The 26,304-nt window shown below is 39.9% G+C and overlaps 2 protein-coding genes across 2 annotated transcripts; one reads left to right on the top strand and one right to left on the bottom strand.

The window, feature by feature from the left end:
- Window positions 1-567: 567 nt before the first annotated feature.
- Cbr-mua-3 lies at window positions 568-25,937 on the bottom strand (the record flags this gene model as incomplete). Its single annotated transcript, XM_002641458.1, is given in 34 exon segments — window positions 568-832; window positions 1,083-1,105; window positions 1,108-1,278; window positions 1,326-4,012; window positions 4,059-4,835; window positions 4,886-5,326; window positions 5,373-6,413; window positions 6,964-7,266; window positions 7,311-7,625; window positions 7,673-7,938; window positions 9,252-9,432; window positions 9,481-9,774; window positions 9,820-10,919; window positions 10,968-11,037; window positions 11,089-11,235; window positions 11,279-11,381; window positions 11,432-11,789; window positions 11,841-12,156; window positions 12,204-12,494; window positions 13,019-13,080; window positions 13,651-13,738; window positions 14,470-14,622; window positions 17,256-17,387; window positions 18,200-18,264; window positions 18,316-18,465; window positions 18,521-18,605; window positions 18,798-18,950; window positions 19,157-19,246; window positions 19,303-19,492; window positions 19,543-19,788; window positions 19,836-19,951; window positions 20,081-20,308; window positions 21,222-21,428; window positions 25,739-25,937. Coding segments are annotated over 34 exon segments (11,313 nt in total).
- Window positions 8,260-9,177, top strand: CBG09799 (the record flags this gene model as incomplete). The annotated part of the gene is made up of 2 exons (XM_002641459.1): window positions 8,260-8,274; window positions 8,326-9,177. 2 exons carry the CDS (start codon window positions 8,260-8,262, stop codon window positions 9,175-9,177), a joined length of 867 nt encoding a protein of 288 aa, XP_002641505.1.
- Window positions 25,938-26,304: the final 367 nt, after the last annotated feature.

Raw genomic sequence — 26,304 nt, 5'->3', positions numbered from 1 at the left:
CAGTTATCATTCTATTCATTTAGTATTTGTACGCTTTTTATTTAAATAAATTTTGTACCCGTTCGAAAAAAAAGAACCCTCAGTCAAAATCTAGTGTACGATCTTTCTCAAAAAACGTCTTGTTCTTTAAGTGACCGGTTTTCGCAACTCCACTTATTTTTCATTCCCGAGATAATTAGAAAGTCGTACCCTTCTCAAGTGGGCCAAATCGATCCTTCTCGATGTCCAAACTTTCAAAGATTCTCTTTAATTCAAAATTTTTTATTGTGAAAAAAAAAACGTTTTTCAACGGCAAGAAAAAGTAAATATGAAAAACACTTTGGCGAAATTTGAAAAAAATTATAAGAAGGACAGAAAAAAAAACAAAGACTGAATGAAAGAATGAAATGAAATGTGTTGTGAGCAATTATTCGTTTTTTTGAAGTCACCGACTCATCTGAAGGCTCGGCGAAAAAATTCAACAAGAAAAAATGAATACGCGTATCTAAATGAAAGGGGCAAAATACACGTATTAAGAACAGAATATATAGGTGAATACATAGAAAATTTGAAAAAAAAATAGAATCTCTATTTCTTGGTTACTGAAGTTGAGGTTTGGCTGGTGACCACCTCGGTTTTATATCTCTCCGATTCTCCATTAACAAATGGTTCAAAGCTGTGACTCTTGTTGACGATGGTTCGTCTATCTCCAACCGAATGCTCGACGTCTTCTTCTTCTGAGCAATATTCTTCGACTTCTCGATTCTCAGAACTTGTATGTTCGTATCCGCGTGCAGCTGTCATTCCACGGGCTCTTCCGATTGAGAACTCTTCGACACTGTCTCCGCGTTCTCTGGAAAACATAGAATCGGTTTTGTTATCCTTTCCATTTTCGAATATTTATAAAATACAGTAATCTTTTTTATTTTCGAATATTTTTTCCCTACAGTAATCCTTCAAATTTTCGAATATTTTTCCCTACAAAAATCCTTTCAACGAATTATTTTTTTCTTAAAATACACATTTGAGGGACACCTAAAGATCCTATTTTTCTCACCAATATCCTTCACATTCTCATAAACCAAAAGTGACCCATAACTAACCTTTCTCCAGTGTTTCTGATGCTTGATATCCACTGTTATGAGCTGAACTTTCCATTCCAGAACTCGAATATCCGGCAGATGTTGCTCTTTGAGCCATGCTCTGAGCCATACTTTGCTGCTGTTGTTGCTGTTGAGACGATTGAGATTGATAGATTCTCTCACCACCAGAGAATGAAGAGCTGCTTGATTCGTTTTGCTGAAAGTACCCAATTTATAATATTCTATTCACCTTTTTGTTCTTACCATATAACCACCTCCATGGATTACTGTAGTGTCTCTTGGATGCACTGCTTCTGTAGTCGTCACAGTTGTATTTCCTTGCTCATCAGTAGTGGTTGTTGTCTTGATTTCCTTGGTCGTCACATCAGTTATCACCTTTCTCTCGATCTCTTCCTTGATTGTGTATTCAGAAGATGCTTCTGACATACTGTCAAACGAGTGTTCTCCATGTCCATCCACAAGATGAGCACGTGGAATTCTGACTGCGTTCTCATCCAAATACTGATCAAGACGGGCCACTTCCATACTTCTTGACTCGTTAGCAGCTCCAGATGCCATCATTCCACCTGACTTCAGTTTTGCTCTTGGAATTCCCATCATATCTGGATAATATTCATTTCCAGCAGCACTCATAGCACCTGATTCCGACGACGATGATCCTTCGAGTGTCGACCATGGCCAAGCACCTCCTCTTCTGTATCCGAATCCGTTTGCTCCGGCACCAGCGAATGGTCTTCCCTTGAAACAGTGACACTTAGTACAGAAGTATAATAGACAGCAAAGAGTGAGGAGCAAGAAAAGAAGAGCGAGAAGAATGAGGAGGACCAATGAAGCATTTGATGGAGCAACTTGGCATTGTGGTCCAGTCCATCCATCAGTACAGACACAAGTGATGTTGTTTGTGGCTGTATTGTGAACACAATCTCCATGAGCATTGCATAAATCACAGAGGAGAGCTCCACAAACTCTTCCTGGCTCGTCTGGATTTCCATCGATGTATCCTTCTGGACACTTGCAAGTGTACCCGACAGCCTTATCGATACAATGAGCAACTCCAGAACAGTTATTCAATCCAAGAGCACACTCATCGACATCTCTGACATGCATACACAAAGTGTCATCTCCAAGCATCAGAGCAGTCCGTTTCTCTGATTTTCGAATATCCATGAATCCAGGATCACACTTGCATTCAGCTTGTTGTTCCATATTCTTGCAGGTGGTGTTGGTGGGACAGAAGTTAACATCACTACAGTAATCCAGGACACAAAGGGATCCAGGAACAGATCCGACTGGTGAATTATCATAGTACGAAGGAAGACATTCACATTTGTAGAGATGTTCCAGATCAATACATCTAGCATTCTCACTGCATTCGTTGTCTTCTTTCCTCTCACATTCGTTGAATCCATGAACAGGAAGACACTTCTTTCCAGGCGTCTGTGGATTGATGTCTCTGTATCCAACTCCACATTCACATTTATAGGTGTATTTTGATGTTTCAATACACTTTCCATGTGGATCACAATCATTCTTGAAGCATGGATTGAATGGATTTGGCTGTGTTGGATTGAGATACAGTTCAGAATCTCCCACTTCGTTGTTGTTCTCTTTGGTGATGTATTTGACAAGTTGGTAGTAAGCATCAGATGGAACATGAACCATTCCTTTCCGGAAGTGGACAGTGGTGTTGAACATCAGTCCAGTATCGTAGGATGCATTCAGAAGAACTGGGTTAACAATATCGTTAACTTCAGCAGTAACAAATGCATTCCTGAGTTCAGTATGTGGATAACATCCTTCGATTCCTTTCTCAAGTCTCTTTGAATAGTCCTTGTAGACAGGCGTTTGTGGATTGTCGAACGATTCACTGAACACAATTGGCTTCTCCTTGTCACGAACAACCCAAAGCGGAACATTCCAGCTCTCAACGACGCGACATTCCGAGTTCGCATCTCTTCGCTTCATTCCATTCGGACATCCACAAATGTGACCAGCAATACAAATTTCTTTCAGATGTTCTCTGCAGCTCATTCCTCCACAGTTACCCCATTCCTCTTGCTGTTTGCATGGATTCAAAAGGTCAGTGTCAGAAGCAACACGAAGTGATCCTCCTCCAATGGCACCATTTGTTCTGTCCAACGAGGCTTGCATCTGTTTCCACAACTCACATTCATCGATTGGTTGATTCTGAGACTTGGTGGTTTGTACTTCATACTTGAACAGCAATCCTTGATCCCAGGAGCTGTTCTTAGTCTTTGGATGAGTGATGTAATCAACTTTGGTGTTCACATATCGTGGTGCGAGAGATGTTCCTCCGAATGTTCTTGCCATATTCTTCTCGAAAAGTTCCACAATTTCCACATAAGCTGGACTCTTTTGTGATCCGAATTCTGTTGAATACATCAATGGTCTCTGATCCCTGGTGACAACTCTCAATTCGAATGGATTCTCTTGAACTGGTTGACACTTTCCAGTGCTTGCAGATCTCCCCTCTCCTGGTTTACATCCACAATATTCTCCACTGATGCAAACTTCTCCTCTTGCCTTGATACAATCATCTCTTCCGCATGGGAACTCTCTTCTTGGTTCAGATTGAACTGTGGTCACCTTGACTCGTTCGATGTGTTCTTCTTGTTGGAATTCGATACAGATACGTCCTGGTTCTTGAGGATTTGGCGACTGGTCGTAGAATCCGTGTCTGCAAGTACAGGTGTACCCATAGTCCAGGTCACGGCAATCAGCGTTTCTATCACAAGTGTTTCTATTGCTATCAAGGCATTCATTGAGGCGACAGATCCTTCCTGGTGATTGTGGCGGTCCTTCGTCACGATATGGAGCTTTGCAGGTGCACTCGTATCCTCCAGCAGTATCGATGCAGTTCGCATTTCTGTCACAGTCATTCAAATTTGAAGAATCGCATTCGTTGATCACTGAAAAATAGTGTTGAGTTGGGGTGATAGAAGAATTTGAACTTACTAAATGAGCATCTGTGTCCTGGATGAGATGGATCGTCATCATGATATCCGTGACGACATCTGCATTTGTATCCATTCTCCTGATCAATACAATCAGCAAAGGCAGAGCAGCTGTTCAAGGATGGGTTGGCGCATTCGTTGACTGACAACGAACAGATTCTTCCTGGTTTTCTTGGATCTGGAGACTGATCTTTGGCATTGATCGGACATTGACAAGTGTATCCATTTGGCAAATCTTTGCAGACAGCCAAAGAGTGGCAATCATTCAATGATCTATCAAGACATTCATTGACCATTCCCTTGCAGATTCTTCCAGGACGACGAAGTGGATCAGGTGACTCATCAGTGTATCCATCTCTACATTTACAAGTGTATTTCTCTGGATCATTTACTTCACTACAAATAGCAGCAGCATGACAATCATTCTGCTCTGGATCCAAACAAATCGGCTCGGTGAGAACACAGAGTCTTCCTGGTTTGGCGAGTGGGCTTGGAGAACGATCAGCATATCCAGCAAGACATTCACAAGTGTAGCTTTGAGCGCCAGTATCACGGCATGTTCCAGCTGGATGACAGTCGTTTCTTTCTGGGTCTTGACATGGATGACGTGGTGGTGGAGATGGAGGGGGTGGTGGTTCACAAACTCTTCCACGTTGAGAAGAATCTGGTGATCGATCTATGAACCCACGTTTGCATTCACAACGATATCCTCTTGGCTCATCATAGCAAATTGCGTTTCGAGAGCATGTGTTGAGACGAGGATCGTGACAAGCGTTATCTGAAAATGTTGAAAACGTTCAATTGAAATTTTAAACACCTCAAACTCACTTCTAACACAAACCCTTCCCTTCTGGCTGCCTGGAGACTGATCAACGTATCCTTGAATACAGACGCACTGATATTTCATTCCTCCAAGTGGTTCACAAACAGCAGCCGATGAGCAATCATGATCTGGTGGGCAGACTTCTGGTGCAGAACAGACACGTCCTGGTTGGCTGGCAAGATTTGGAGACCGATCCACGTATCCATCACGGCATTCACAAGTGTATCCTTCTTCAAGATCACGGCAATCGGCATGGTTACTGCAGGTATGACGTCCTTCACGACATTCATCCACCAGTTTGACACAAACTCTTCCTGGGCGGGCAAGCTTGTTTGGTGAACGATCGACGAATCCGTTGGGGCATTCGCAAGTGAATGATTGCTCATTGTCACGGCAAGTAGCAGATGGATCACAGTCGTGAACTCCCGTTTCGCATTCATTGATGACTGAAATTCAGAAAATTAAAACTTGAGTAAAGATAAGGTTACTTACACATAAGGCATACTCTTCCTGGGAACGATGGACTTGGGGAAATGTCTTTGGAGTTGACAGGGCAGTCGCATTCATATGAATCCATAATATCCTTACATCTGGCATTCTTATCACAATCGTTGAGACGTGGATTGGCACACTCATTGACAAGTTCTCGGCAAGCTCTTCCTTTGAGAGTTGGAGATGGAGAGACATCGATGAATCCATCTCTACATTCACAATCATATCCTTCTTCCTTATCAATACATCTGGCATTTCTATCACACGAGTTGAGAGATGGTCTCGAGCATTCGTTGATGAGCTGTTTGCAGATTCTTCCAGGTCTACCATGAGAATGATCCATGAATCCTTGATTACACTTGCACTCGTATCCTTCATCCAAATCAATGCATGAAGCATGTTGATGACAGTCGTTCAGATGTGGATACTGACATTCATTAACCATTGGTTTGCACATTCTACCCGGTCGTTTACGATCTCCGATGTCTTTGAATCCGTTCTTACATTGACATATGTAACCTTGAACTTGATCAATACAATCCGCAGCGGTGTGACAATCGTTTAACTGAGCGAACAAGCATTCGTTGATCACAGAACACGAACCAGAAGAGTCTCTTTGATAATTGACAGGACAAGAACATTTTGGCTCTCCTCCAATTATTCTGCACACTTCATTCAAATGAACCTTACATTGGTTTGGTCCATCGAGACGACATTCTGGTGGCGGAGGTGTTGGACGAGGTTGACAAAGTCTTCCAGGATGAGTTGATCGATGTGGAGAGACGTCAAGGAAGTCTTGAGAGCATTGACACGTGTATCCTTGGGGAAGATCTTGGCAGATTGCGTTGACGTGGCAATCATGCTTCTGAGCACGACATTCATCAAGAAGAGCTGGTCGACAGATTCTTCCTGGACGACGAGAGGTATCTGGAGACTCATCGACAAAGTCGTCACGACATCTGCACTTGTAGGATTCTGGAGTGTCAATGCAGTCGGCATTCGGAGAACAATCATGACGGTTGGACGTGCACTCATTGATTCCTGAATTTTCTGGCTTAAATTAAATATTGAAATCTACCGTATCTCGATCTACAGTAATCCTAGAAATATGAAACTAGTACCATTTGACTCGGTGTGTCAAAAGCTTTTAAGTAAGTATAATCATGACTAGTTTCAGGGTTTTTTGGGATTACTGTAGTTTCCGTGCCGGGACCTAAAAATGTCCGGAAATGATCCTGCAAGCATTCCAAATTAATCATGATTATACTCATTTGAAAGCTTTTGACAAACCAAGTCGCTGGGTGTAAATTTGATGTCTCCAAATTTACTTTCTCTCGAGATACGGTAGATTTAATTTTTCGATCAAACTACGGAAACCCAAAAATTTATTGAAAACCAGTCATGATCATAATAATTTGAAAGCTCTAGACAAGACAAGTCGATTGGTGTATATCTCAGCTTTTCGGAATACTGTATCTCGAGATAAGATTTTTGGGATATTTCAGCAAATTTTTGACTCTATATTCTCCAAACAAATGACTCGCTTTCCAAGCAGCTACGATTCGGATGTGAAAATGTTTCAATCACTTACTCAACAAACATCGTCTTCCTGGTCGGTTGATTGTATCTGGAGACAAATCGATGTGAGACTGAGGACAAGCACAGATGTAGCTGTCTTCTGTATCAGTGCAAGTAGCCTCTTCAGAACAATCATTCTGCCCTGTTTGACATTCATTTATCAATCTCTTGCATTTTCTTCCTGGTCGAGTCACACGATCAAATGACACATCCAAGTAGTTCATGGCACAACGGCAAGTGAAAGAATCTGGAGTATCTTCGCAGATTCCGCCATCCCGAGCACAATCATCCGCTCCAAGAGCACACTCATTTTGAACTAAAAATTAACAATTTGGATCAAGTATCCCGAAATGAACTTACGTGGCTTGCAGAGTCTTCCCGGTTTGACTAAAATACTTGGTGAGATATCCAAAAATCCTTGACGACATCTGCACATGTAACCGTCATCTGTGTCAGTACAGATAGCACGATCCGGAGAGTCACAATCATTCAAAGTTGGATTATCACATTCCGGAATAACAGGAATACAGAGTCTTCCTAGTCTTGAAGGGGATGGAGATTTATCCTTGAATCCTGGAGGGCAAGCACATGAATAATCGTCATCTCCGACCTGAATACATCTGGCGTTTCGATCACAATCGTTCTTTCCTGCCGAGCATTTATCATTGGTTTTTACTGAAAATTAGTCAAATTTCGATAAGAAATTATCCCGCAAAGCTTACTCTTTTCACATCTTCTTCCTGGATTTCCGAATTCGTCCATATCAACGAATCCTGGTTTGCAGATACACGAATATCCTTCGATTGTGTCAATACAGTGAGCGTTACGATCACATTGATTCAACCGTGGATTAGCACACTCATTGACCAACTCCTTACACACCATTCCAGGGAACGTTTGTGGATTTGGAGAGTAGTCGACGAATCCAGACTTGCATCTACACACATATCCTTCCTCGGTATCAGTGCAAAGAGCATTCGGCGAGCATCTGAAAGAAGTACATAGCTATGCATAGCCATTAATTTGAAAATATCCTTCATTCATGTTTTCTAAATCCCATGTTTAACTTGATCTTTCGATTCTTTCCCATTTGATTCCCATCCAATTCCCATTCGATTCCCCTCTTTCCCATTCCAAATTTTTTGGAAAACGCTATAAAACCATAAAAATTTTATGATCACCGAGGAGTTGCACAGGGAGGCGGGGCAGAGAATTCATGCAAATCGAATTATGCACAGAAAAGGGAAAAGTATAAAAGAGCGAGTACGGAAGGCTGAAAATCAGTTTCATTCTTGATTCTCCTCTCGACATGAACAAAATCTGGGTGGGTTCTCTATTCTTTTTTTTAGTTTCAAAATAATTTGAAACTATTCAGATCGTCTCCCTCTGTCTCATCGCTGTAGCAGCATCCCAGGAGTTTGGATCCTATAGCGGAGGACAACGGACATTCATTGGATACATTGGAGGAGGAAAGGCAAAGAAGTGCAGCACTGGAGCTGATTGTGGATCAACTCAAGTTTGTGCCGATGGGATTTGCGTCGTGGACAACGGATACGGAGGTCGCTGCTCTGCTGATGCCTACTGTCCAAATGGATTTATCTGTGTTGATGGCAAGTGTCAGGAATCCAGAAGATTCGCTAAAACCTGCCCGTTCGTTTGCCCACGCGGAACAGTCTGCACGAATGGAAGTGATAGATGTGTTGCAGTTCCTTCCAACTTCGTCGGAGCTGGTCCATGCCCGATTCGATGCCCAGATGGTCAAGTCTGTAAGAACGGAGCTTGTGTTCCATTCTTTTCCAGCTTCGTCGGAGCTCTTTCATGTCCAATCCGATGCCCAGACGGTCAAGCTTGTAGAAACGGAGTCTGTCTTCCAATCCTCACAAACTTCGTTGGAGCTGGTCCATGCCCAATCCGATGCCCAGATGGACAAGCTTGTAAAAATGGAGTCTGTCTTCCATTCCGTTCGTTCGCCGATAAGCCATGCAGCACCGGAGCTGATTGTGAAGCTTCTCAGTTCTGCGTCGATGGAAAGTGTGTCGTTGACAACGGATACGGAGGTCGCTGCTCTGCTGACGCCTTCTGCCCTAACGGATTCATCTGCATCAATGGCAAGTGTGCCAAGAGCAAGCGTCACTTCACCCTCCCATGCACTGCTCCATGTCCACCAGGACAGAAATGCATCAACGGAGCTTGCGTTGGAATCGATATGTTCAATATTTTCTATTGATTTCGTTAAAAATATATTCTATTAATAAACTCTCAAGCATTCAACTGATTCTTTTCCTTTTTTTGTTAACTCACCGATTCGATCCATCGAGACATTCATTTTGCAGAGCAACGCAAACTCTTCCAGGTCTTTCAGCTGGATTTGGAGAGTGATCGATAAATCCATTTAGACAAGCACAGATGTAACTCTCATCAGTGTCAATGCATCTAGCCGAACGATCGCAATCGTGTTCTCCAGTCAAACATTCGTTCTTCACTGAAAAATTTCTCTTAATTTAAGATGTTCTCTCTGAAAAGGGCTTACAGCAAATATCAGTAATCGGATGGCGTCTCTCGTTTCTTCCGCATTGACAAGTGTAGATATTTCCATGTGGAAGACACTGTTGTCTCTTTCTGACATCACAGGACATTGGATCGTTTGGATTACATGATCCTGGATAAGCACATTGTCCATTTCGAATTCTCTCAAATCCTGGAAGACATTCACAGAACCAATCGGATCCATCATTTGTGCATCTCTCGTTTTCTGAGCAACGGAGTCCACCATTGTGACAGTTGGCATCGTGCTGTGGAGAGATGTGAACCTCCTTCACGGATACTGAAAATAAAGAAGGTCATCCAAAAAAGCTTTTGATAATCTCACCGCAGAATCCGCTTCTGTAATCTCTGTTGTATCCATCTGGGCAAGCACATCTGAAGTTCTTGTACGGAGTGATCTGGCACTCTTCTGGGAAGATACAGGAAGTGATGAGTTGTGGATTACATAGATCTCCTCCACAGACACGTGTCAATGGATGTCTTGTGAATCCTTCTGGGCACACACATCTTGGACGGCCACCATCAACAGCACAATGCTCATTCAGACTTCTATCACAGCCAGTTTGAGTTCTTGGATTACAAACATCATCAATTGGAGTTTCTTGTTTGGTTGGAGATGGACAAGCGGCCTTCTGGATCATAGATCGAAGTCTGGTATCCAAATCTTTGAACTTGTCGACGTAGAACCAGCGGTTTGGAGATCCAGCAATCGATTCAAGTTCACTAGCCAAGACGTGATCAGTGACTCCGATAGCGAAAGTATTGATGGAGAGTTTTCGGGCGGCATCAGCTGGTCCTGTCACATTATCCTGAGATCTTCCATCTGTGAGAATGATAGCAACTCTGGCAATATCATTCTGTTGCGGTCTGGCCCCTCGTCTCTCACTGAATCCTTCCTGAACCATATGCTGAATCGCAGCTCCAGTTCTAGTCAACCCAGTAAGATATTGTGTTTCAGAAATGCCCTTTAGAAGTGAACTTCTATCTCCATACTGATCCAAATCAAATTCGTGACGAATTTGATCTGAGTACTGGATTAACCCAACCCTAGTCTTGCCTCTTCCAATTTCAAAAAGCTCCACAAATTCGCGAACAAATCGGAGTACCTCGTTTTTGAATACGTAAGATCCAATGGATCCAGATCCATCAATCAAGAAAACGAGATCAGTCTTCTGTTTTGGACATGTTGTTTGTACTGTGCAGACACGTCCAGGTGGCAGATTAGCATTTGAAGAGACATCAACGAATCCACCGTAACATTGACACGTGTATCCATCTGGAGTATCGACGCAGTCGGCGTTCTCATCACAAGTGTTCAGTGATTTCTCCGAACATTCGTTATTTGAATTGGTACAGTGTCTTCCAGGTGGTTTGTTGTATCTGCTACTGACGTCAATGAATCCATCAAGGCATTGACAAGCGTATCTAAAAAAGAAAAAGAATTGGTCAGTCGGAAGTTAAAAGGCTTTTTACCCATTAGTGGCATCAATGCATCTGGCATACGGTGAACATTCATTATCGGATGACGCGCATTCATTGATCACTGGATTAAAATGAGATGAAATGGAATGAGATTAGCGGTTTTGAGACTTACGTTCTTTACAGATTCTTCCAGGTGCATTAGCAAGATCCGCAGACAAATCAATGAATCCCGGACGGCATTGGCAAGTGTAAGAATCAAATCGGTTCAAGCAAATGGCATTTTTATCACATGAATTGATTTTCGAACAGGCAGAATAGACTAAAAAAGAAGAGCTAGAAGAGTTCTCTGAACACTTTTTTACCTCTACAACTTCCATCGGTGTATCTGAAAGCAGTCTCAATGCATTCGCAAGTGTGTTGACCGTGACGACTGATACAAGCTTCATTAGCTCCACACTTTGGATGCTGAAGAGTCACTGGTTAGAGTTATACCGCTTCCAATAAATTATATTTACCTTTGGATCACACCCGTCATCAGTCGAAAATGAAGTATCCTTCAAGTCTGTCTTGATTTGTTCAACTGGTTTTGTACAAATTCTTCCCGGATGACGAGCAGCATTTGGAGAGTTATCAACGTATCCTGGACGACAAGAACAGATGTATCCTTCTTTTGCATCTTCACAGAATGCGTTCTTGGAACAATCATTCAGAGATGGAGACGCGCATTCATTGATGGCTTCGATACAACGACGTCCGGGAAGTTTGTTGAAAGAAGCTGAGACATCAGCGAATCCAGGACGGCAACGGCAAGTGTAACTATGCTCGGTGTCAACGCAGATGGCATTTTCAGAGCAGTCGACGTTGTATTTTTCTCTGAAATAGACCAATATCTAATTCAGGAAACAAGAGCAGCAAGTAACTCACTTGTTACTGCACTCATTGACTCGAGCTCTGCAAATTCTTCCAGGTTGAGATGCTGGTGAAATATCAGCATATCCACTTCGGCATTGACAAGTGTATCCCTCAGCAAGATCAATACATTCAGCATTCTTTCCACACGAATTCAATCTTGGCTCTGCGCATTCATTTATAACAACACATCTTCCATCTGGTAGTCGAGAGTACCCATTGGCGCAACGACATTTGTAGGTGTTTTCGACGAAGATGCACACTTCCCTTTTCCCAGGATCACAACTCATTGGATCACTAACATCACACTCTGGTGGATCCGGAATCACAGCTGGAAAAAATTCATACTAGGCACAGGCTTCCTTTTAAAAAGCTTACTTCTGACGCAAACTTTTCCAGGATGCTTTACAGTATCTGCACTTTCGTCTCTATAACTATCTTTGCATCTGCAAGTGAATCCATCGGCAGTATCAATACACGTGGCATGAGAAGAGCAATCATGTCGTCCCTCAGCACATTCATTCACAACGGCACGACATACTCTTCCAGTTGGTCTTCCGTGTTGTCTGGATACATCGACGTATCCACTTACACATTGACACATTGGTCCAATTGGTGTTTCACGGCATTCGGCTTCAGCGGCACAGTCGATGTTCGAACACATGTCGGCTGTAAAATTGATTTATGAGAATCCATTGTTTTGCCTTTTGTTTGAATTTTTTGTAAGTTTTCAGCCTTCTTTGTGGTTTCAGAACTATGAATGGCAGTTTCCCCAACTCATGTTTCAGATGTTCTTAGACACTTATCCAACTCAAAACCCTGTACTTTTCAAGCATCAGAATGTTGCCAACACCATCATCATCCTCTTTTTACCGGTTTCCATGGCTTGCCAATGTACAAAACTTTCTTGTTGATCCCTATCCCTCTTCTTCCTCCTACTTCTTCTTCTTCTTCACCTCATACTTCTCTATTCAACTATGCAACTAAACAAGAAGACGCAAAGGGATCTTCTTCGGAAGAAGGGGATTTACTTGTGTGTCCAACAGCACACAAACTGGTATTCTTGACGAATATGACGACAGTGTTCATCGTGTATTTTGAAAATAATGCGTAGGGCAAAAAATGGGTTCTTGTGCATACAAATGCAACATTAACTTTTCACACTCTTGGTTTTTTTGGGAGGGGTGACTCACCTTTTCTACAATTGCGTCCTGGGTTACGGAGAGGATCGAGAGAGGTGTCTGACCATCCGCTTCTGAAATTTTGAAAGTTACGGAAAGAATCACAGGGCATGGAGCATTTCACATGCTCCTATAGTTTTCTCTCAAAGTTTCCAGAATAGTTTCTAAGTCTTTTTAAAAATATTTACAGAAAAGCATTTCAAACCTTCATTTTCTTACTTTGGTTAAGTTTGAAAATAAGAGAATATGCTAATTTCAAGATGGAAGGATGTTCTTCTATTGAAAGTTTTATTTCAATATCCAGCGAAAACATTAGTTTGTTGGGATACTGTAGCTACCAAAAACATTTTGAGTTCGATCAACCATTATTATTCACCTTGACCCAGTATCCAAGGGTACATCGAAAAAGGGTACATCCAGAGGTACATGGGTTTTTTGGTACATGTGGGAAGACGAAACAATTTTTTTTAAAGTTTTGTTCACTTTTGCCCAAAATCATAGGCTTAGGCTAAAATGCCCAACACCCCAAGGTCCCATGTACCCTCTGAACCAATGTACCATAAGAACTCGATGTACACTTGGATCCTGGACCATTCATCTTACATCAAATATTTCACATTTAAAAACCAACAACTTTTCCATACCTGCATTTGCAAGTGTATCCTTGATGTGTATCAATACAATCGGCATGAGGATCACAAGTATGTCTTCCAAGAGCACATTCGTCCACAGCTGAAAAAAAACAGACAGTTTGGTTTCTGATGACCACCATAATTATTTCAGTTGACCAACATTTTCCTCCATTTTTACTTCTCTTTTTTGGAACCGATTTTCTCAGTTTTTCCTCTTTTCTCGTTTGCCCTCCCAAATCATTCCATTCCCGAGGAGACGTCCAATTGAATGAATATGCGCGAAAACTCAAGGTGAATTGGATAGTTTCGTATCATGTTCGTTTCTAGCAAAACGCCAATTACACTCTTTTTTCTCTTCTTATTTTTTGATTTCTCCTTCCCATTGAAACGAAAAGACACCGGGAAAGAAGGGAAAAAATCGCATTGCTCATCACTCTTTTTAGGAAGGTCAACCTCCCCGTTTATAGGATTATCTTTTATTTTTTTTAGATGCTAAACTTTTAATACTATTCCGTTACGGTAACCGTTACCGAATTTCGAAACGTTTCATTTAGATTCCAGAAGAAGTGATAACACACACTCCCATCACAAACATTTTTAATGACTAATTCAGCAGAACGTCCTTGACCCATTAGAAGCCCACACTAGCCAGTTTCCTTATCCCGATTCCTTTTTTGTTCTGTTCCCTTCTTCTTCTTATCACTTTATCTGATCAACTGTCTACATCCTCCAAATCAGTTGTAAAAAAGATGATGAAGAAGAAGAAGGAATCGACATACTAAAAGGACACCACCGCGCCTTGATTCTGATTCTAAATCCTTTTTCGCTTACCTCTCACACATTTTCGTCCAGGAAACCGTTTGTCAGTTGAGGCATCAGTGAATCCTTTCGGACACTGACATTGGAAGTAACCGGGTTGTTCGGAGAAGCATTCGGCCACTGGGTCACAATCATGAAGAGAGTAGTCCTGACATGGGTTGGCTCCTAGATGAATAGAGCATTGAAAAAGGAAGTACGAAAATTTGGAAAGTTAGTATACTCTAGTGAATTTTTAAATTTAACAGTGATGTTTATATAGAACGGCAGTACCTGTCACTTTGACCTTAATTAGCTCGATTCCCAAAATAAATGTCAAAAAGAGATAAGAGATAGAATAATAATCACAGTTTTTGATTGGCTTATCACTTTTCCGAATATATCTTCTTGGAAATCAAAAGGATTAAGCTGAAAGTGACGGGAAAGGCTTCCTGGCACAACTCAAGAGCTCGGTGCAAAAAACTTAAAGATATGGAGTGGAATTCAGCTGAGCTATCAAGCTTGAATCAGCTAAATAAAAACGATAATAGCTCTGGAGCTTGATCTAGGACGCAAAACAAAGTAGTGCCAATGAAAATGATTTCAAAAAGTGCATCTACCATAATCTGTAAGCTAAAAGGGACTTTCCTTTAAACCTGTAATAGAAGGGCCCCCACATATTGTCAAGTTAAAGCTAATTTATCTTGGATTCTATACAAAATATCAAAAAATGTGTCAACTGATAAAATGTTTGTGATATTATGATAAACAATTTTTCAGTTGACAACTTTTGTATACCTTTAACAGGAACCGATATAAGTTGGCTCAAAGTTAGAAGTTAGGGGCCTCTTGTTTTCAAGGTTTTACAGTATACCCTAAGAACTAGATCAGGGAAATACCGGAAAGATTGGTGAAAAATACAAACCAATTCCAGAATTTATAACTTTCAAGACCCTAATAATAAAATGTAAAAGTACATGTGTCTAGTTAACAGCTAGTTATTCTCATATTTCTTCCTTCTATGTCTTCCGGCCGCGCCACTGTCAATCCTTTTTCTATTACCCAATTACTTCACGCCGTAGGGTGCTTACTTGTTCTCACTCAATTTTAATTTGTTTCACACGGTAGCGAACTGTGACTCCTAGGTGGAAACATGAGTAGATTATTGAAAATATGCTTTGTAGGTAGCCGAGTACTGTGTATGTACAAAAGTTGCGCGGCGCAGAAAGATGAACGAGGTCAATGTGATGGTGTTGCTACTACAAGAAGAAGAAGAATAAGACGAGTTTTGTTCTCTTCTGGATGCAATTTTAAATTACCACATGAATCCTCATCGCGAGATTTGCATTTTTTATGTATGTCTCTAACAAATCGGCGGGCGGGTGATTCCGTTTTGTGACAAAACGGAAATGGAAATGAACTTATTGTGGTGTAGGACGACGAAAAGTGCAAAAAATTGTTTGAGAAAAGAAAAGGTGTAAAAGCTCAAAATGAAAGAAAGTGCAGATTTTTCTTACCCAATCGTGAACGTCCACCACAAGAGTTATCTGCACATCGCAAGGCTTTTGGTATATCTAGAAAACGGACAAAAGGATCTTACCGGATACGATAGGCGGGAATGCCGAGAATAGTAGTAGTAGTATGCCTAGAGACAGGCGTCCCATTATCAGTAAAAGTCAGTAATCTTGAAAACCCTCCAATTCTGATAACTGATTATCAATAAAAACCGTCCCAGAAGAGAGATTTGATCGGGAAAAAAGTGGGAGGGAGAGTATATGGGTATGGAAAAAGCGTGGACTGATGACCGTCTTGTTCTTGAAGGAGGGAGCGGCGACGCAGGAAGTAGACGACGTGATGGGAGAGAAAAGAAGGCGGGACTATTCGTCTTTTGCCTACAGGAGGGCGCGGTAGTTGAGAATGTATCTCGCCCCCCGACGCTTGGATGCTGCTGGTCGCTTAGAAAATACCAAGCATATAGTTTGGGAAAAGAGATGAGGGTAAGAAAACGAGGGATCACAGACAAAAAAACTAGCTAATCTGACTGGATACTTTTCCCGAACATAGAGACATAAGAATAAAAAGCAACACCCCATTCCCAGATGTTCGTTTCTTCTTTTTTGGCGGAATAGGTTTAGCCGCACCTTCCGTCAATAAGCTTCTAAGCAAGAGATACTGAGAATAGAAGCGAATCACAGATGATGTTAATGGTCTATTGAACTTCTTGATTAGCACAGTAAGTACATCTGCACTTTTATAAAACCGAGGGACCTTCTGAAACTCCAGCGTCAAACTGCAATCTCAAACACTGACTGGGTTCTTGTTCTCGTCTGTTTCAATTTCCATAACCCGCTGCCTCGGAGAAAGCTAAACTAGCAGGAGATAAAATCTTGTAATGGCAAAGTTCGCCTTAGAATTCCGGAAATGCTTTAGCGCATCTGACTAGCCATTGTCAAGGAATTTTCAAAATCTCAATTTGGGGTTTCAAAGGTTTTATATCGACTAAATTGTAGTATAGAATCTAATATCCTAAATTCGAATGCACTGATACTTAATCCACATGAACTTCTAGAGTAAACTCTGATGTGACCAAAACCGTCAACTTTGAGCTTAATTATCTATGTTCTTTCAAAAGATATAAACAAGTTGGTAACTGGTTAATCATTTATCATGAAATCATCAATATTTTATTAGTTGACAAACTTTTGATAGGTCTAAAGGGAGCAGAGATAATTGAGCTCAAAGTTGACGGCTCGAGTGGGTTTAGAGGTAATACCGCATTTGTATTTTTTGCAGCAGTTCAAAAAGAATCGAATACCACTCACTTTTCTCGGGCTGACAGTCCAAATGAGTTTTTGATCCAAAATTGGTGTAACCGGGAAGACATTGGCATACTGTATCTCCCGAAGAATTCTTGAAACATTGCGAAGTTTTCGTTGAGTTGATACTTTCGTCAGCTGAAAATATTCCTTGATTTTTCCACTTCGCTGTTGTTTCCAAAATTCGCATTTTCTTTTCCTAGAGTTTTCATTTCTTCTAGAGATGAGTATCAACAGATTTCCATTATTTTCACTTTTGAGTCTTTCTTCTTTCTCTCGTACCGAGAACGATGCTTATCTAATTGGTGGAAGAAGGAGAGAGCGATTGCTTTGGCTGCTTCTCCGTTCCTGTATTAATGATGAATGGGATAGAAAAAAAAGAGAGGATTGAGACAACTGTTTGGAAGAGACAAGAAGAACCGAACATCATCAGAGATTCATGGTGTAGTAAGGGAGGATTTTATCACTTTTACGTAACTTATCATGAAAAACGAAGATTTATGGATTTCAGTTTTCTCGGCTAATCTATCTTGAAACGAGAACTAGCTTGCCTTGGTGGTGACAATTAAAACGCAAAAAAAACCAAATGATAAGATTAGAACGGCAAAAAAACAAAGAAAAAGCAGAAACGAGGAAGTAAAACTCTCGAAAATTTTACAGATTAGCAGTGTAAAGTTTTGGTTTCAAATGGTTTTGGTTTTTGGAACACCACCAATTAATGCTTATCAGTTTGTGTTACTGCTAGCAACAATGAATCAGCTAAAAAAAGATTGTGTAACTTTTTGAAAGGAAGTGTCGACTTTTTCTAGAACCAATAAAAATAAACTTCAAGAAAATTAAAACTGTCTATTTGGATTACTATCTCCCTTTCTTTTTTGATTATTCTGAAAAATGCTAATGGTAAACAAAAGTGGGCGGAGTTTGTTCCCTATTTAAAATTGAACTCTCACCTGTGACACATTTTCTTCCTGGCTCCATAGCAGTTGTACTTGCATCTATGAATCCAAAAGGACATCTGAAAATCTCCACATTTTGAACTAATTCAATTCAATTATCATTTTGATACCTGCATGAATACCCAATTGGTTGATCTTGACAAATGGCATGGGGGTCACAGTTATGCAAATTCAGTGCGCATTCATTTATTGCCTTTGTACAATTTCTTCCGGGTTTTCGAGCGCCTTGAGATGAAACATCCACGTAGTCGTCTTGGCATCTGAAGGTGGTCGAATGACGAATCAGACAATTTTCAAATAAACAAAAAACAGCACCTGCAAGTGTATCCAATCGGTTTATCCAGACATCTTGCATTCTGGTGGCAGTCGTTTTGAGAAGCATTTGTACACTCGTTTACCACTGAAAAATAAAAAATTGAAAGAAAAATCAGTCTCTATAATTTCTGGTATCATATCTTCTAACCCCGATCAAAGTTATCGACCGATTGGAACAAAAGAAAAATCATTAACTTTTTTGTGAACCGAGGTATGAAAAGTTTAAGATCCTGAATTTTCGTGTTAGATTATATTAGGTCAAAAGATAGTAACTCACATTTCCTGCACTTCCTGCCAGGTCTCGTTTTTGGTTCAACAGATGTATCCAAAAATCCTTCTCTACACAAACATTCGTATCCAATCAGAGCATCAACACATCGAGCTTCAGGATGACAGTCATGTTTTGCTTGGCGGCACTCATCGATCAATTCTGAAATATTGATAAAAAATTGTTTCTGATTTCCAGACTGACAGAGATTTTCGATTGACCAAGTTTTTGCGAAAACAGTGTTTCAACTAATTTTTTGTGAAATTGTGGAATTTCCGGAATACTTCTTACTGAAAACGTATGAACATTACCCGAACTAATAAAATTTCTCTTATCATTTCTTTTTAATTTGTATGTCTCTAACTCACCCTGGCATGTTCCTCCGAACATTGTAAACCCCTCAGCACATTCACATTCATATTTTCCTTCTTTGTTCCTCTGACACCGTTCGTGAAGTCCTGTGAGCACAATTCAAAATTAATAATCCTATTCGAAAATACTTGAGAATACTCACCACATGTTTTGTTTCCACACTGAATATCGTCTCTATTGAATTTGAGTTCTGGTGGAGTCATGATTGTTCCATAGCTGTCTATTATTTCGTCTGGTATCACACTGACATAGTTTTTCTCTTCTTCTTGGAACATGAATGGAATTCTTTCGGTTCCACTTTCCAAAAAACCATCACTTCCACTGTTTCCTGGCTGTAATTAAAAGAAATTTGAATACCCATAAAATTTGAAAAAAATCTTACAGTAGTGCCGGATAGAGTTCGAGTCGGAGCTCTCCGAATATTGCTCCATCTTTCTAGTTGAGTTTTCGATATATCGTTTTTTCGAAATCCATTCAACAATCCAAATTGCTCTTCTATGGTTATCGAGCAATTACTACTCGGAGCATTTCTATATCTTGTTAGGAGCTCAATAGGAATACATTTTTCAGATCCAAGGGGCCGGAATGTTCCAAGTTTACAAACGCAGCGCCAAGTACCACCGATTACCTAAAGGTCTTATCATAATGAGAGTGCTCTTAGGAATGAGGACCTACCACACAAGCTTGCCCCAATTCTGGTTTACATGGATTCTTTCCAGAACAAAATTTTAACTTTCCCAGCGACAAATAGCTAGTAGCAATGTTCACTTTGTTGTTTCTGGTGCAGTTTGCTGGAAAAAAAAACATGATTTCAAATTTAGCTGTCATCTTTGAGGTGTTCTATATTTTATGGTATCTTGGAAGTCTCGACAATAAGGTCTCGATTTTCCTATTTTCCCGACAGTTCGAAAATGCCCTACCCGCTATAGTTTTGTTGATGAATTCATCGGATCCATCTTCACAATCCCAATTCCCATCCATTATAAAACTCTCGGCAACACATCGCACTCTTCCACACTGACAAGCGAATTGTGAAGTCGTGCATTCTTCATCGGAACCATCGTCACAATCCTCTTTACCATTTTGGAATTGAGATTTTGAGATACATTTTGTGCCATCTGCGCATTGGAATTGATTTTGAGCACATGCTGAAAACAATTGACTATTTGTAAAAACGGGCTGGATAAACACATAACTATTTACAGTATCGGTCAATACAAAAAACGTATTTTTCGGTTGATTTCGGCCATTTTGACCAGTTTCCTAGTTATTTTTTTTGGCTATTTGCCGATTTCTTTTTCTGTACAAAAACGGGCAAAAAAGAGCTTTACAGAAATCGGCAAATAGCTGAAAAGCTAGGAATTTTTGAGAAAAATCTGTGAATGCAGTTATCGACCTACTGTAAAACGTATTAGAAGGGCCGGCCCTTCAATTTTTCCATGGTACTTCCGAGGGGCCCTTCTATTAGAGGGGGTCTTTCTATTTTTCCGGCCAGTTTCCCCGAAACTTTTCATAGAAAAATTTGACAAATTTTCGTTCAAAATTCATTAGAATCTGTCAGTTTCATCAAAATTTAGCAAGTTTTTTTGATAAAGAAACTAGTGTTTCAACAAATTTCTATAAAATTGTGAAGTTCCGGAAATATTTTTCACTAAAAACGTACGGAAATTTTTCAATTCCACAACACATATTGGAGGGGTCCTTCTTTACGGACGCCCTTCTATTACAGGGGGTCCTTCTATTTTTCCAAACCCCTCTCGGAGAGCCCTTCTATTAGAGGGTCCCTTCTATTAAAGGGTTCCTTCTAATAATGGTTTTACGGTAGGTCTGTTTTGCACTCTTCAAAATTTTCAAAGTGATCGGAAACTTGACAGCCTAGCTCTAGGCTCCTGAAAATCCTCAAATGGCCGAAAATCAACTGAAAAGTATGCTTTGTATATCTTAATGACCGGTACTGTATTTATTTGCCCACAATGAATACAATTCACTTTCCATTAACAATTCCTCTATTACATCACCATCATCGTCTTCCCCGCATACCTGATAAAATCAGTAACTTACGTTCATCAGACTTATCAATACAATCAGCAACACCATTAAGATATTTTGCCGGCTCGATACACGCACTCCTATCCCGACAAACAAAATAATGAGCTGGACATCCCTCATCGAAGCCCGAATAACAGTCAATCTTTCTGTCGTTCAACTTATTTTTCGAAATGCATCTCGGTGATCCGAATTGACAGTCAAATTGCCATGGCAAACATACTGAAAAAAAAGAAGAAAGAGAATTAGGAGCGGTATGTTGCAAAAGAGTTGAAGGTTACATTTTGTTGTTTGGTGGATGATGTCAAATTTCAAGGAGTTTCTTGAAAAATGAGTGACATGACAGGGATGGGTAACTGAGAAGGTCGTTTATTTTAGTCGGTTACGAAAAAAGACATTAATCTAGTCTGAGTTATTGAGTCATTGTTATGAAACGGTATGTAGGTCAATCTATTAGGTTGTTCAATAAATAGTGGTCACTTTTCTTCAAGTAGTTTTTTCTTCAAGGAAAACAAGAATCATTGAGAAATTATTTCGCCATTGGAGTTCATAACTTCTTGCCAGCGCAACGGAAGTTGGGCAATTCCGTTCGCGTAGAACTCTGGCGACTTAGAGGCAAAACAGTGTTCCAAAAATTTCTTGACATCCTTCCGACAAGGACTTTCTCACCAGCAAGACGATTCTGGAGAAATCGGATATGGTAGTAATTAGCTAGTGCCAGGTCGGCGGTGTACGATGGGCAATGCAAAACTTCGATTCCGAAGATGGAGTTTGTAACGGCACTTCGAATATTTGTGTGGTTTTTCGTTGTCATGCAAAAATTTCAACACTGAGGCTCTCTAGAGGTGAGAGCGATGTGCATAAATACCACTTTCCATTTGAAAGCAGTAGAGCCAAAGTTGATGACATAGGAATCCGGAAGCAGCTTGCGGTATTTTACTTCAGCACTGTCTAACCGAATCGGAAAAATCTGATTTTTTCCTGAAGGTTGCCTTTTGAGACCGATTCCACCGTTTCCTTTGCAGAGCGCCATAGGTGCTTACTGGCATTGTTAACATACAGTACCCGTTCATCATCTCCAATGATTGTTTTGTTGACCCAGTCCGTCGTCGGTTTCCTGGAGAGGAGAGAAACGGACAGGTCTCATCGGACCTTTTCTAAAAATTGGTCAAATGTGGGGAACGATTTGATGGAGTCTCCGAGCTCTTCCCGTTTGAGGAACATGATCTGTTACGGTGCTATTAGGATGGTGGGCTGTCAAAGATAATGCACGCAAAGTAGCACAGAGCTTTTCCTCCAGTATCATTAAAATATTTTCATTTTTATTAAGGCTAGGCCTTTTGGGTATTGGTTTATGATCCAGATCATAATTTTCTTATACGAATCTTTTGAACCAAATTTCAATCGTGGTTCGAGAGATGAGGTCTACGTCTAACATTTTGCACTTTGCTCGCTAATGATCGTTGTTCGAGAGACCTTGGAGACATATGATCAAAGAAACACTTTTGAGTATGTGTCCGTTATCGAGAAAATCCTCGGCCGTTAGACAGTCAATTCGGAATTTTTAAATGTCTATTAAACATGCAATGTGTGACGTCTATAAATATAAAAACAGAATTGAAAAAAAACCCAAAATTGGATAAACAACGGTAGAGCGAAGTGAAAGTGACCACTATTTATTGAACAACCTCATAGAACTTTGGAATATAAGAGAGATCAAATTTCAAAATTTTCACGTTTGAGAGAAAATAATCGAAAAAGAGAAATATTAGGAGAATTTACACATTAAAAACAACGATTATTATGCTTGTCTGAGAAAAAAAAAAGGTTGAGACGCAGAGAAAAAGTGTCTGCGTCTTCACCGGTTGTGTGCTATTTAGGCTCTCCGCTTCGATATCGCTACCGTATTCAGACTGCAAAAAATACTCTCTAACCTTTTTTTTCTCAGACAAGCATAATACAAAAAAATTTATTTTTAAATGGGAATTTTATTATTTTCCCCAGAAAATGTAGCGTGAAAATTTATTTTCGTTAAATCTGGGTTTTCATGAAAAATCCACAATTTTTTGATTTATTTTTTAACGTTTTTTATTAAAATTTAAGAACAAAACACAGAATCGTTCTGCAGAACACATCCGTGAGAGAAAAATATGACGCGAAAGTTAAGTCGAAAGTTCCGCAGAACGATTCTGTGAAGAACACAGTTTTGAATAGAAAAAAAGAATTTCAATTTTTTCTGCGTGAGCACAGTATTTTTCAAAAAATTCGTTTTGAAACTCCAAACGTGAAAATTTTGAAATTTGATCCCTCTTATAAGTGAAAATTTATGAATCTTTTAAAGGGTTCTAGATATGGATTCAAGGTCGGATTATAATTAAAATATTGAAATTGTGAGGGGAATAATCTGGCCAGGGATAAGATAATTTTGCAAAAAAGTTGTTGGCTTTCTTGTAGAATCAGAGGCTTATGAAAAATCGAAGGGCCGTGAAAAATCAAAAAACATTCAAAGGACCAAAATGAACGAGAAGAGCCTGATTACCTATCCCAGACCAACTTATCCAACTGAATTTTATACTTCAGAATTAGGAAAACTATGGGCTTCTGATTTTTACCGGCTTCCAATTTTTTGGAGGATCTTCGTTGTTTTAGGGTCTGCGGTTTTTATTGGCCTCCGATTCCAGAAGAGCCTAATTTTTTTTGTTAAGACAAACAAAGTGACCGTTAGGAACCTTTCCTAAAATGAGGGTCTGAATTTCCGATAGATAGCTAAACAGACAAACAGTGGGACCACAAAAATTGCACTAGATTCACAAAGATTGATTTTTGAATATAGTATCGGATTTGGGGGGCGGGGACTCGTAAACCGACACGAACGGTGCCGGCGATATTTTCAGGTGCCAGTTTTTTTTAAATTCAACAATACTAAAGCCGACCAAACTCCGACAAACTTATGACAAGGTTCCAACCTAGTAGTATTTAGACTTTCAACTTCCGACCAAAATTTGATTATGGACTACATCCGTTTTTGGGCAACTTCCGACAAAAGAGCAAACGAGACATTTTGAAATTTTTGCAGCCTAGTCTTTCTTAGCCTTTCAAATGGAACAATTTGACTTTTCCACAAAAAAAATCCTCTTCCGGAATCACTAAATCCCTTTATGTTATGCCCTATACCCAATAATTTTCTAGTCAAGCTCGTCTGTCGTGAAATTTGCGTAAATAACTGTGACTTGCAATAAATGAAATACAGGCAATTATCTTGTACTCTTCCCTTTTTCTCCATCCCGTTTGTATGGGTTTCACGACCTTTTTCAAGGAACTGGTGTCACTTGAGTTGCATCTGTGTATTGGCGAGTGAAAGAGAAGGTCAAACCAATTAAATTTGAATATCTTAATAGGCAAGGTGTCGTTTCGGAACATACCCGAACTACAAATGATTATATATGAATTTCGCCTTTTACGGTCATTCCTGCGTTTTTTTAATCCAAGAAAAAAGATATATGTTACGCTCGAATGACACAATCACAGGGAGAAAAGAAGGAGGAGGCTCTCTAGAGGAAATGAATACGTCTAATTACCAAATACGGTCTAATTGCAGTGTGTCTGTATAGGTATGTGGTTGGTGCGGAAGGTGCGGGTACTCATAAAAAAACGATACAATTGAATGGAGAGTGCATGAAGTAAAAGAAGAAAAAAAAGAGTGAAGTGGTTACTCTGAGAAGGTATCGGGGTAATGGTGTTATTATTTTTCTCTCTTTCTAAACGAAAGAAACTAGGACATCCTGAATTTCAAAAATCGCACTGACCTAGACTTTTTTTTGTAGAAAATCCTGACAGTGTAAGAGTCTGAACAGTTCTCTGGGAGGGAAGTTCTTAAAAGCTTCCTTGGCACTAATTTTGAAAAATCAAGTTTCGAAAAAGTTGAAAAGTAAACGCCAGATGTTTACAATATAGATCTAGTTTCCATGGAATAACTGAAAGTAGAATAGCTTTCACTTTTGGGAAAAGAATACCTATAGTTAGAAGGATTCAAATGGATGGTAAGAAAAAACCCCAAAGATTTTCGAAATTTGGAGATTTGAAGAAAAACAGTGTCAACCAATTTTAGATTCACCTTAAAACCTTTAATTTAAGGGACCCAACACTGTCAACTTTGAGCCTATATACCTCGGTTCCTGCGAAAGATATCAAAAAGTGGCAGACTAGGACAATTTTTAGCATATTATCAAAAATATTTTCTCAGTTGACCAATTTTTGAAATCTTTGGCTGAAACCGAATATATAGGCTCAAAGTTGGAAGTGAGGTTTCACGATGAACACAAATTCGTTCGGAAACTTGATAGTGTAAGCCTAACTTTTTTAATTCAGAAAACAACAGCTGTTAAAGTTTCAGAAAAAATGCTTCAAAGACTTCAGATTCACCCATTTTTCTGTTCCAAAAGAGAGCTTGGTATGACCCATAGAATTTCATTTTTTAGGAATTTTATAGCCATGCATTCCAGGTTTTAATTGAAAAAAATTTAAAAACTCACCTTCATCACTTCCATCATAGCAATCATCCACACCATCTTGCCATTTCTTCATAGAAATACACGATCTATCAATTTTACATTGAAATTCCTGTCGAGCAACACAAATTTGTGTAGTAGTAGAGTTCGAACAATATATGGAAGGATAGAATATGGTGATTGGTATGAAGAGTTTCAAAAATAACATTGTTCCAGCCTGCATTGTTATGCGGGTGTTGTGAAAAAAATTAATCTCATCTATCTCTCGAAGTAGTATATAGTTATGCCGGTCTGTGTGAAGGCTGGCAGCAAGTCCGCAAAAGACAACCAGTCTCCCCCGGTAGGGGGGCGGAGTTCCCCGGTACGGAAAAGAAAAAGAAGAAGAAGAAGAAAGGGAACAGAGAAGGGCACTGTGCGCGGAAGGAGAAGAAAATGATGAAGACGTGAAGAAGGTGAAGGAGGGAATTGGTTTAGGTATGTAGTATATCCCATACGTCTTCCGTAAAATGACGAAGAACACCACTCTTCAATCATTATGTTGTTCTTGTTAGGTTATTCTTTTGTTTTGTTCACCAATTATTATGAAAAAT

Source organism: Caenorhabditis briggsae, assembly GCF_000004555.2.
Source record: "Caenorhabditis briggsae complete genome, chrIII, whole genome shotgun sequence".
Classification (NCBI taxonomy): Eukaryota; Metazoa; Nematoda; class Chromadorea; order Rhabditida; family Rhabditidae; genus Caenorhabditis; species Caenorhabditis briggsae.
Note: the sequence above shows the minus strand (reverse complement) of the source record. Positions and strands in the feature narration are given on the sequence as shown.